Source organism: Gobio gobio (assembly GCF_949357685.1).
Source record: "Gobio gobio genome assembly, chromosome: 4".
NCBI classification, from domain to species: Eukaryota; Metazoa; Chordata; class Actinopteri; order Cypriniformes; family Gobionidae; genus Gobio; species Gobio gobio.
The window spans coordinates 30397891-30409685 of record NC_137100.1 but is presented as its reverse complement, the minus strand read 5'-3'; the positions used below and the strand labels follow the sequence as shown (position 1 = coordinate 30409685).

The following is an 11795-nucleotide window of genomic DNA, read 5'->3' as shown; positions in this document are numbered from 1 at the left end:
CCTTTAAGAATGAGTTTTTATGGAATGCTCTGAAGTTATAAATAGCAATTCCTTCTACTCTTTAGAGAAGGGAAAAGCGAGCGTGACAGAGAGAATTTCTACATGCACATCAGAGTATTATGGCCAAAGGATCAGTCAAAATTGCTGCCAAGACTTTAGTGTTTCCATGTCTGCTGTGGACCGTTTTGGCTCTAGATTAAACGGGAGATGCACTCAGGTATTCTCCATATCAGACATTCTTTTCAGAATAGTTTTTGTTATATTACTACATTTTGTGCATGTCAATAAAAGACCATCTTGTATTAGGAATATCTATAGTCTTGAATTCCGATTCATACCATAACCATTGCACATCAAGAACTGATATTGAGTTGTCCTTTTCAAGGAATTTTTTTTTTGGCAGGAGGTACACGTATTATAATGTCTTGGACGTATAATTTTAGAGCGAGCAATTTATGCACAGAAATACATTGCTGTACCTAATTTGTGCTTTTTTTCTATTTCTCCAGAAACGCATATGGTCAGTGCAGTCCATTCCCACTCGAGTAGTGTGAGAACCGAGGTCACACGGACAGAAAATGTCTATACTGACGACTCGCATGAACAGAGTACAGCTACACAGAAAAGCCGCATGGACCAGCAAATGTCCACAGCATTGCATGGTATGCCCTGTCACCAAACAAGAGACATATTTGTAAATATTTTTGTGGTTATGGTCAGTTGTAGTTGATAATTAGTATGTTGTTTTCAAGTACTATAAGACCAAGACTATTTAACCATTATAAAAGAAGCCACTTCATGTTGAACTCCCTTGGCTTTTCTCATGAAGCCACCCTTGTGTGACTGTTTTAGGAGAATATATAAGAAGATTAACAGCTTCGAGGCACGTAGTTCCAGGGATTCAGCTGCTCTCACCTGTCAAAATAAGGGAAAAGTGGATAAAGAGTGCCTTAATCGTATACAATGTTAGAGATACAGACAGTCCGAGGGAGTGTGTCCATCTGTAGGGCATGTTCTGGCAGTTCTCAGAACTGTTCTTTTTTCAGTCTCCGTGGAGAGGGGCGGCGATCCTCTTCGGTATTTGGCAGAGCGAAGCCTATACTTAACATGTTTGCCATAGCTTTAGGCTGCGGGATGTCTTTTTTTTGCTTCACATAGTTTTTTTCATAACTCATGTTTGATATGCAACTATTATTTTTTTCTGAACTTGCAGCGCTTGATTTATACTTTCTTTTGTTGAAAACGACAACAAGGGTTGGACATTCTACATGTCTATCAGATTTGATAAAGTAATGTAGCCAGCTCCAGCTTATGGTCTTGATTAGCAGTTACTGGCTAAAGTAGATTGTGCTTGTTCATTTCCCATAACAGCAATAACACTGTATTTCATAAATCATGATGTCAGCTTTATCAATTTTCTTTCAATTTTGATAGGGGGTGTAGATTTCTGTCAGCATTTGTGGTCGAGGCAAAATATGCTTGCAGATCTATAATAAAACTGTTGCACTAACAATATAGTGCATATTAGGTTGAATATACCTGACTACTTTTGATTAAAGTGTAAACATTTAAGCTCTACTTTAACAATATTAAACAATAATTGTTGATTGCCTGCATTTCTCTTTTCTACTAGGCAGTCATAGCACCCTAAAGTCAATCATGAAGAAAGACGGTCATCAGGGACCTAATGGCACAAAAAAGAACTTGCAGTTTGTTGGTGTGAATGGAGGGTAGGTTAAAAAAAATATGGCTATATCTAATGCATACAGCCAGCTGGTCATTTTTGCAAAATGATCAAGACCATAATGCAAAGCTTATTACATGTCTACTTGCCAAATAGCATGACATATTACTTGTAGTTTAGCCTAAGCTGCAACAACATTACAATATATTCTTAGTAACCTGCACATAAACGTAGATGTTGCCATGAAGAACTATGAAATGTACAGATAAGTGGTCATTTTACAAAATCAGTGCCACAGTCAAACAATCAGAATCAAGTATCGATTCATAGATTCAACTCCTTGCTGTTTCCATCTCTAGGTACGAGACGACATCGAGCGATGACTCCAGCTCAGAAGAGAGCAGCTCCTCTGGGTCAGAGGATGAAGGGGAGGAGAAAGACAAGATGGTGAATGTGAGAGAAAGGAGGAAAGAAGAATTCAGGAACAATGAAGCAGTGGATGAAGATAGAGACACTGAAGATTTAGACCAGGACAAAAGGCAGAGGCAAGTACTGCCAGTAATGCTTGGATCCAAGTGATTTATAGCTAGTGTTGCGTCATTTATGACTGTAGACCAATTCAAGCATCTCTTGCATTAGAAAGAGAATTTAAGGTAATTTGGATGTGATGTCTGCAATGTTATATTTGAATGTTTTTTTAAAAAGAGGAATGTATTCACTGGAGGCAGGAATGGGAGCTCTGTATAATCATATCAGTTAAGAATCCTGCATACCAAGCCTGACATGAGTTATGAGAAAAAGTACTCTTTTCCTAATCTCCAAGTAGTCCTCTTTCCACCTGGAATTAACATTATTTCATATCTGGATAGATGCACTTTGCATTCCAATATGTCTCCAATATGATCGAACAGAGAGCTGAAAATGTATAAATTGCGTTTTCCATTTTGCATGAATAAATGCATACTTACCCATGCAAAATGGAAACCGCCATTTAAACATTTTCAACCATTTACTAATTTAAAAAAACCATTGACAGATAGTTCTAAATACATTCAGACATTTCAAAAGAATGTATTTGGTCTATTATGGCCCGGTTTCACAGACAGGGCTTAGACTAAGCCAGGATTAGGCCTTAGTTCAATTAGGACATTTAAGTAACTTTTATAAACGTGCCCAAGAAAAAAACATTACTGGTGTGCATCTTGAGACAAAACAATGCCACTGACATATTTTAAGATTTGTCAGTGCAAGATTCTTTCAGTTAAAACAGCTCAAACATGCATTTTAGTCTAGGACTAGCTTAAGCATTGTCTGTGAAACCGGGGGTATGTTTCCCTACTTTATAAGCATTCCAACAGTAAAATTTAAACAGTAAATTTAAAATAAAGTTTTAAATCGCCGCTTTAAAAATTGAATAATAGAGAAACGTGAGTGAGGACTTGGGAGAGACTCCTAGTTTAGCCCAGAAGAATAATTCATTGGATATTGTTAATTAAATCAGATAACCAGATCACAAGACCGCAGTGTCTGTTGTCTTTTTTACATTGTGAGAGCCAAGAATCCACAAAACCAAGCAAAACACACAGACGTTCTTGTGAAAATATGTCACGTTAACCCTCTGGTGCTCTTCGTTTAGGGGTTGCATTGGTTGTCTTCCCGGTCATAAGTGACTGGACAACCTAAAAATTAAACTTCCTCCACCCCAGTAGAACCAATGCAATTTATTTTTCTTCAATAATATTTTTTCTTTTTAATTTTGTATTTTGAGATGATTTGATGGTATATTTTAATATTTATGCAATAATTATGGTCTATTTTTGCCATTGAAAATTATACAAAAATGTTTTTTTGTAATTTCTAAAAAAAGAAAAAAAAATATTATTGCAGTATTTCAGGTTAAAATAAAGACTAGGCCTTCAAAATATATTTTTTTGAAGGCAGATTAGCGCCCTCTTTTGGAATTATTTAAGAAATCATGCAACCATGGGTGTAATCACTAGAGGTCTCTATGGAGAGGCTTGAGAATTCCCTAGTTCTGTTTTGAACACATTACATTTTTTTTTTTTTGATGGATTTGAATATATATTTAAAAAATCTCAAAGACTAGATTTTTTTCTGTGAATTTGTGTTTTTGCAGATTTGCCATTCATTTCCTATGGTGTCATTTTTGACCGAAGAGCACAAGTGGGAGTATTTTTTTACAACGAATCATGCCTTTTTTAATGTGTTTACATACCTAATGCTAGAAAAGTCACCAAGTTTCATATCATTCTGATGAAGCTGTGATTTTTAAAAATTTCAAATGTGGTTCATAGGTTCAGTTTTTCATAGGTGTGTGTGTGTATAAGTGTGCGTGTGTGAGTGATGTTTTAGTGTCACCCCCTTTACTGCTGTGTACCTTTTTCAGCATTATGGCCAATTTGTAGATTGTACACACACAAATTCTGTGAATTTTTGTGTTTTTGCAGATTTCCCATTAATTTCCTATGGGGGTCAGTTTTGACCGATGACAATGAACGCTACTTTTTTTTTTACGACCAATTAGCATGCTCGAATCATGACCCCAATTTTTTTGTGTGTTTACATATCTAATGCAAGAAAAGTCACCAAGTTTAATATCATTCCAATGAAGCTGTGATTTTTTTACATTTCAAAACAGAAAATTATCCAGTCAGAAATGACCGAAGAGCACCTGAGGGTTAATAAAAGCAAGCAGTTTTTGTTCTAACGGGAAAAAAATAGAGCAGTCCTTGAGATGTGGATAATTATTTTTGGCACAACCTTTGTATTACAGATTATGTATGTGTATGCAGATAATGAAAATACATTAACATCTTTGTCAAGTGTGGACAAAGTCCAGAATCCCCAGACCATCTCAATGTGGTTTTTGTTTGTAATCCAAAAATGCATTTTTATTCGTACGGTTCTTTACGCAATACTGGTTAGCAATCAGAAGTGTCATGTATTTAGTAACGTGGTTTTTTTGTTCTTCCCAGGTATGAGTTGAATGAGAAGATGCTTTCTGCATGCAACATGCTGAAATCCCACCTCAACGACCCCAAGACTTTATCTAGTAAAGATGTGGTAAGAAAATATAACCTTTTGTCAACCCTCAGTGCACAAAAATATCTGTGATTTTCAAGATTAGTAAAATGATTTGGTGAATTACTCTTTAAGTCTTGCTGGGTTTTTTTGCTCAGTCAGCAATCTTGCAAAACAAACAAGCGATTCAAACCAAATTAGAGTTTTAGATGTTTCTTTATGCTCGGCTTCCCTGCGCCTGAACGGGAAGGATATTGGCTTCTTTTGTGGTTAACGTGGTGTAAAAGAATGTTGGATCAACACTTATTTCTGCTGACCCCCGAACAGAGGGTCTGAGACGCGCCCAGCTGTGCACTGACAGGCCTACTATTAAGTCCTGCCTCAAGTCAAAGCTGTATTTGTCCAGAATTTAAGAAAGGCTGTGTCTAATAAGTGGATGTAATTTAGACCAATTAGGATCATTATGTAAGATGCTGGATGTTTCTCTGTGTTTTGCTTCTGTTTACCAATCTTACATTTAATAATGATTTTGGGGTTCCTTCCATGTTGAAGTGTTCTTACAATAGAGCACAATCCATGTAATTCCTCTGTAATACATACTGATCTCAATCATATTGATCATTTTGTGTCATTCCAGAGGCCATATGTGAACACAGTGCAGCACGAGTGGTTCCGTGTGTCCAGTCAGAAGACGGCCGTGGCAGAGATGGTGGAGGATTATCTGAATGCTTTTAGAGGCATCTGCCCTGCCCTGCTACAGCACATTGTAAATATGGCTGATGGCAACGGAAACACCGCCCTCCATTACAGTGTATCCCATTCCAACTTCCACATTGTGAAGAAGCTGCTGGATGCTGGTAAGTATGTGGCTCACATTCCACATTTTCTTTTAAAGCCACTTACAGCCAGCCTTTTAGAGCAGTGGATGATTGACGAGTGTGAGGGTGGCCTGTTGATGTTGTTCGGGACGCATCGACATGAATAAAGTCACATGTGATCACATACATCACAGAAGTTAGTGCTGTGCATTTGTGATTGGACCACCGGAGATCAATGTTAATACTAGGGATGCGCCGATACCACTTTTATTTTTAGAGTACCGATACCTGTATTTTCATTGCATTTTTAATGTTTTGTTATATATTGGGCAGAGAAAGTTAGTTCTGAAAGTTAACCGAATAGACATTTCCTTCCGTTATTTTCAAGCCTAATTATGCATGTTGAAATGTATTGTAAGAACTACTGTTACTTTCACTGTTCATATTATTGCTCTATCATATTTATCTTTAATTTTAATAGCACAGTGGATATTTAGAGCTGCTCCAGAAGGGCCAAACTAGTCAAGAGCTGTGAGTTTTTAAGTGATTTTCTCTTTGTCCTCAATGTTTATCTAAAAACAAAAGACAAAGACAGCTGTAGGTTAATTAGGCTGCCGTCATTTTAAGAGCTGCATGTATCCAACATACTGATACACGCGCGTTTTCTTTTCAACTGTTTATTTTTACTTAAGACATAACCAACTATGTTTCACAGAGATACTTGCCTATACAGCATTTTGATATAATTTTGTGTGAATTTGTCCGTTCAAGCACAAGACAACATGAAAGAGAACTTGATTCAATAGGATACATTGCACGGTGTCTGAAGCCCCGTTTCTACCGAAATTGCCCGGAACAATTTGTACCAAGAACTTTTTTTACAGGAATTTTTTCCCCCCAGACCTGCTACTGTCTGCGTTTCCACTGCGGTCTAAAGTACAGTGAAGATTAGGCAAATTAGTCCGGTGACGTAGGACTGCGCGCGTCTGAGATTCAAGCTGTGCTGCTTTTGCTGGTTATGTATTGGTTTACTAAAGAGGTAATTAACAAAACTGCGGAAAAGAGACGAGCACTGATACTAAAGCGTATTCTGAAAGCTCATAAAGCTAGATTTAAAATAAGACAACGTATGTTATCAGCTATTACGGACATTGACTGTGAGATGGCTCAGACGAACGTGCGCCATCAGACAGAAAGAGCAAAGACCGATATTTGCTGAATGCAGAGCGATCCTCGCAAAATACTTTTATAAATGTCGGTTGAAATAAAATGCTGCGCCGTGAGCTCAACCAATCAGCATGTTCAGCGCCCAAGTCCCACCCCCGAAAGTTCCTGAACTTTGAAAAAGTACTACCTCGCGAGCAGGGACTTTCGGAGGGGGACATTTTTACCCAGAACTTCATTTAGACCCTGGTTCCTGTGGTCGAAACGCACCGAGTATCACCCCAAAGTTCCTAGTTCCTGCAGTGGAAACGTGGCTTGAGAGGCAGCTTTTCTGAGCGTGTGTTTCGGATGTTTGCGTACAGAAAACGTATCATGTAACAGTTTATGTTTTTACTTGCACATACAATTTCGTTTTTGATAAGAAAACAAGAGCATGCACGCATTCTCTCTCTTTACTGTCAGTTAACATTAGAAATATGCTCCTCATTTTACTTTCTTTGCTGTTGCCATATCCAATAGAACTATAAAATGTTCATCAATGTCTATGAAAAAGGGATGTGCGCTTGACAAGCTTGCGTGTCTGTGCTGCTGCACCCTTAAACCACTCCATGTGTTTTGCTTATCAGCTCACACACAGCAGTTATATAGGCATACATTGAATTTGTTTCACATTATATTGTTTCGATACATTTACATCATAGATATCCTTCTCTGATATATCCATTCTGCTCCCTGTTTGCTTTGTTGCCTGTGTTTCTTTATCGCAAGCACTGCACTGTACATCAGAGCATTTTAATGAGTATGAGCAACTTTAATAATATTTCACAAAATGACTGTTTTTACTGTATTTTTGATTCAATAAATGCAGCCATGGTTTCAAAAATCTCACCAAGCTCAAATGGTGTATGTACGCTAATGGCAAATTCTCCAGCCACATCCAGAATCATGCCGTTTCCCACTGTTCCCCCTCCAAAAAGCACCAAAGACATTTCTGAATACCACATGATGAGGTGCCTCGACTCCTGAAAATAAAAGCCCATTGTCCCGACGCCTTTGTGTTCCTCTGACTCTTTTCGGGCGGCCCCCATTGTCTCGATTGTCTGCTTCCATTCTCAGACCCTCTGGCCATCTTTGCCCCCATTGCCAGTCAGTGAAGCCCCACTTTGGTCCTTCTCTTATTCCACAGCCCATGACTCTGAGTCTGAATAGCCTGCATGTCCCCACTCTTAAATACAAACAAAAGATGGCCTCCCTCCAAATGCATTTACTTCAAGGGTGGGCTCAGCGGTCTCTCTGATTCCCCCGTTCTCTCTGTTTCATCACAGATGTCTGCAATGTCAATCAGCAGAACAAGGCGGGCTATACTCCCATCATGCTAGCAGCACTAGCTGCCGTGGAGGCCCAGAAGGACATGAGGGTGGTTGAAGAGCTGTTCAGCAAAGGAGATGTCAATGCAAAAGCCAGCCAGGTCAGTGGGACTGAAAGTGTTAATCAATTAGCATTAAACTAGATGAATAGCTTTTCCTACAGTAGTCTGTTACTTTAGAAGTGTCTAAGCTGATCTCGTTGACCCTGAATCCAGGCTGGTCAGACAGGGCTGATGCTGGCTGTCAGTCATGGCAGAATGGACATGGTGAAGGCTCTGCTCGCCTGCGGTGCAGACGTCAACATCCAGGACGATGAGGGCTCGACCGCGCTCATGTGTGCGAGTGAACATGGCCACGTTGAGATAGTCAAGCTGCTGCTGGCTCAGCCTGGCTGCGACGCCACCCTCAACGATAATGTAAGCGAGCAGAGTCCCCTTTTAAACTAGATAATCCACCAAATATGTTTAATGAACATGAAGTATGTTTATATAATGTGTCCAACTCATTTCTCTTAGTGGATAATGCATTATTGTTGTGAGACGGCAAGCAAGGCTAATGAGGCGTTTGACCATTTAGATGTTTGTTTCTGTGTCCCGTCCCTAGGATGAGAGCAATGCCCTGTCTATTGCTCTGGAAGCGGGTCACAAGGACATAGCAGTGCTGCTGTATGCCCATATGAACTTCTCCAAAGCACAGTCGCCAGTGAGTGGCCACCCTTTCACATTCAGCTGATATGCAATGCATTCATGTATTATTCATGCTTTCTTTCTTTTAAAAGAAAAGTATTATTATAAAGAGTCTTGACCTGTTGGACTTTTTCAGTGGAGAATGACAATTTATTTTGTAATACTAGAGTTTAGGGTCTGAAGGAGGCCTTTTAAAATGGTTCTAGATTTTGCAGCTGACTCACGTTTGGCTCTTAATCATGCCTTTTAATGTCTGTCATCTTTTCACAGGGTACGCCTCGACTTGGGAGGAAGACTTCACCCAGTCCTACAAGAAAGGGACACGTTTGATTGGAGAGCTTCTACCCCACCCTGCCCGAGCTGCTATTTTTTCAGGTTCTGCCGTGCCTTCCATTTTCATCAGCTAGAAACCAAATCTACAGCTAAAAGACTGAAAACTTACTTCAGACCTCACTTAATGGATAGTAGGCAATTATACTGAGCACTTTTGCAAACTACTTCTTCTTAGTTATGTCTTTCTCCTTGGCTTTCAGATTATATAATACAAATGGACTTGCAAGCTAAGAGTCAGTCCTTTCAAGACCTCAAATCTGTACTCACCCTGAATGTATTCGAAACAAAGTATTCTTCTGCCTGAAATCACCAGCATATTATCAGATCTAGACGTCAACTGGAACGTGGCTATGGAGTTGCCTTCAGAATATTTTTGTCATATTTTATAATATATTAATATGTCTTGGTATTTTTCCTCCTTTAAGTGGCCTAAAGCTTATCTACTGTTCAAACTGTCGTTTTTTCTCCCTCCCTCTCTCTCGCTCTCTCTTTTTTTTTTTTTTTAAAGAATCAATAATTTATAATTCCAAGATGTGGCCAATGTTGCCTGACAATGAGTTTTATATTTGAACCATGTATAATGAGCTTTATATTTGAACCATGTATATGCTGCCCAATATTTTCAGCCTTTAGAGTTGAAATCTTTTCTCCTCTATCAAAACCTCAGCAGAGATGTCCAATGCGTATCACAAGTTGAAATACAGACTTTCAACTTGTTTTATAAATATATTTCTAGATTGGAAATGGTCCTTACTTTTATACTTGCCATTTTATCTATTTAAAAATCACAGTATTTAGGAAATTTCAGATATATTTACCAATTAAAAGTTTTTATCGGAAATAATTGTACTTTCATTGTATATAATGTATGTTTTGCGATATGTAGATGTAATCGCTTTGACTGGCCTTTATGTAATAAACTTATGTCTTGCATCTAATATGTGGCTTTTCGTGTAGTCACAAATATAATAACGGATAACTGCTGATAGTAGCCTATAACTTGTTAATAAAGTACTAAAATGACAAGGCTTGTTCATGGTTTTTCAGTCCCTCCAATGAAACTTTTCTTTCAGTAGGCCAGCTTCTTACAAGCCAACAGTACAATGTCTCCCTCTACTGGAATCCAGCTAATGTACACTTTTTTTATTTATTTAGACATGACTTGCTGTCTTGATCTCTTTTCTTATTAGGCACTATTATTCAAACAGGAAATATTCAGTTGAAAATAATGTAATTGCGTACAAACAGAATGTAATATTAAACATTTACCCCCGGTTTCACAGACAATGCTTAAGCTAATCCTAGACTAAAATGCATGTTTGAGCTGTTTTAACTGAAAGAATCTTGCACTGACAAATCTTAAAATATGTCAGTGGCATTGTTTTATCTCAAGATGCACACCAGTAATGTTTTTTTCTTGGGCACGTTTATAAAAGTTACTTAAATGTCCTAATTGAACTAAGGCCTAATCCTGGCTTAGTCTAAGCCCTGTCTGTGAAACCGGGCCATTGTGTATTACTATATTTTAATAAAGTAGGCCTAATTAAAACTGCCCACTAATTAGCTTGACTCTGTTGCACTCCTTTGCAGGGGTGGGATTTGAAGGCATGAACATATGATGAGCAGCTTCTCAATTATAATAGAGGTATTTTAGATTTCGACACTGCAAAGAGAATTACTATTATTATTATTGTTGTTGTTATTGTTATTGTCATCATTATCATCGATGTCCTGGCTGGTTATGACTGGTTAGCCCCTGCTGGTTGATATCACAACTACACCATTATGCTGTTAAAAGCATTTTGTTCTCTACTGACCATGATTCAGAATTAGGTGTATTCTGACTATGATTTTTCTACATTTTATTATATATTTTATATAAAGATCTATTAAACTAGTCCCTTTCTTAACTACACAGAAAATGGTAGTATTGCAGTTAATTTGATATCCTGTCTGGACGGTGATGACGTCATCTAGCTCATGGGTTTTCAAACTTCAGTTCAGTAAAAAAAAAAATGTCCCACTGGGATTCTGGGAATCCCCCAAGGTTATTGGTCAAATCATCCATTTATGTTTTTAAATGTTTTAACGTTTAATTTATTTTAAATAATTTGCTTTTTACTTTTGTTGTTGTTATTTGTAAATTATCATGACCTTATTTAGTTGAGTTACTTTAATAGGCCTACCTACACGGGCTGGCACCCATATAAAACACATTTTTCAACGCTTTGCCATCCTCGCATTTTGTTTTGTCTTATGATCTATGATTTCATGAGACATTTTGGGGAGTCACTTTGGTCTCACCGTCTCAGTGGGAAGAAACTGAACATCAGCTCCCACGCGCGCTGGAATGCACAGGGTGCTCGCGCCAGACATTCGCCTATTGTATCAAACCTCAGACCCTTGCTCCCCCCTCCTTATAAACGTTTTAATCCGCTGGCGCGACATATTCGAAGCAGAAGAGGCTGACCATCACTACCACCTGTCGGGATGAGTGAGGAAGAGCAGAGTAACGGCTCGCTGTCAGTCAGGAAACCGTCCCGAATGCCAAAGTGCTCGCGCTGCAGGAACCACGGCATCGTGTCTCCACTAAAGGGCCACAAACGCTTCTGCAACTGGAGGGAATGTCAGTGCCAGAAATGCCGACTAATTGCTGAAAGACAGCGGGTCATGGCAGCCCAGGTACACACGAGCCAGGAAT

General features: G+C 38.6%; 2 protein-coding genes across 7 annotated transcripts in view; both read left to right on the top strand.

The window, feature by feature from the left end:
• kank1a (KN motif and ankyrin repeat domains 1a) overlaps positions 1-10120 on the top strand; it is a 62750-nt gene extending 52630 nt beyond the window's left edge. For 3 of the 6 annotated variants that reach the window (XM_079815064.1, XM_079815065.1, XM_079815068.1), the window contains 9 exons: positions 510-662; positions 1634-1730; positions 2044-2229; positions 4681-4768; positions 5364-5583; positions 8034-8176; positions 8291-8491; positions 8679-8777; positions 9032-10120. In XM_079815064.1, coding sequence (XP_079671190.1) covers positions 510-662; positions 1634-1730; positions 2044-2229; positions 4681-4768; positions 5364-5583; positions 8034-8176; positions 8291-8491; positions 8679-8777; positions 9032-9091 — 1247 coding nt within the window. In that variant the 3' untranslated portion in view covers positions 9092-10120. The remainder of the gene's footprint in view (positions 1-509; positions 663-1633; positions 1731-2043; positions 2230-4680; positions 4769-5363; positions 5584-8033; positions 8177-8290; positions 8492-8678; positions 8778-9031) is intronic. The other 3 variants (XM_079815066.1, XM_079815067.1, XM_079815069.1) reach the window with 2 other exon arrangements.
• Positions 10121-11584: 1464 nt separating this feature from the next.
• The window catches only part of dmrt1 (doublesex and mab-3 related transcription factor 1), a gene marked incomplete at its 5' end in the record, with an annotated part of 33095 nt that continues 32884 nt past the window's right edge, over positions 11585-11795 (top strand). Inside the window, one exon of the mRNA XM_079815094.1 lies at positions 11585-11776. Within this exon, the coding sequence (XP_079671220.1) occupies positions 11585-11776 (192 nt within the window). The remainder of the gene's footprint in view (positions 11777-11795) is intronic.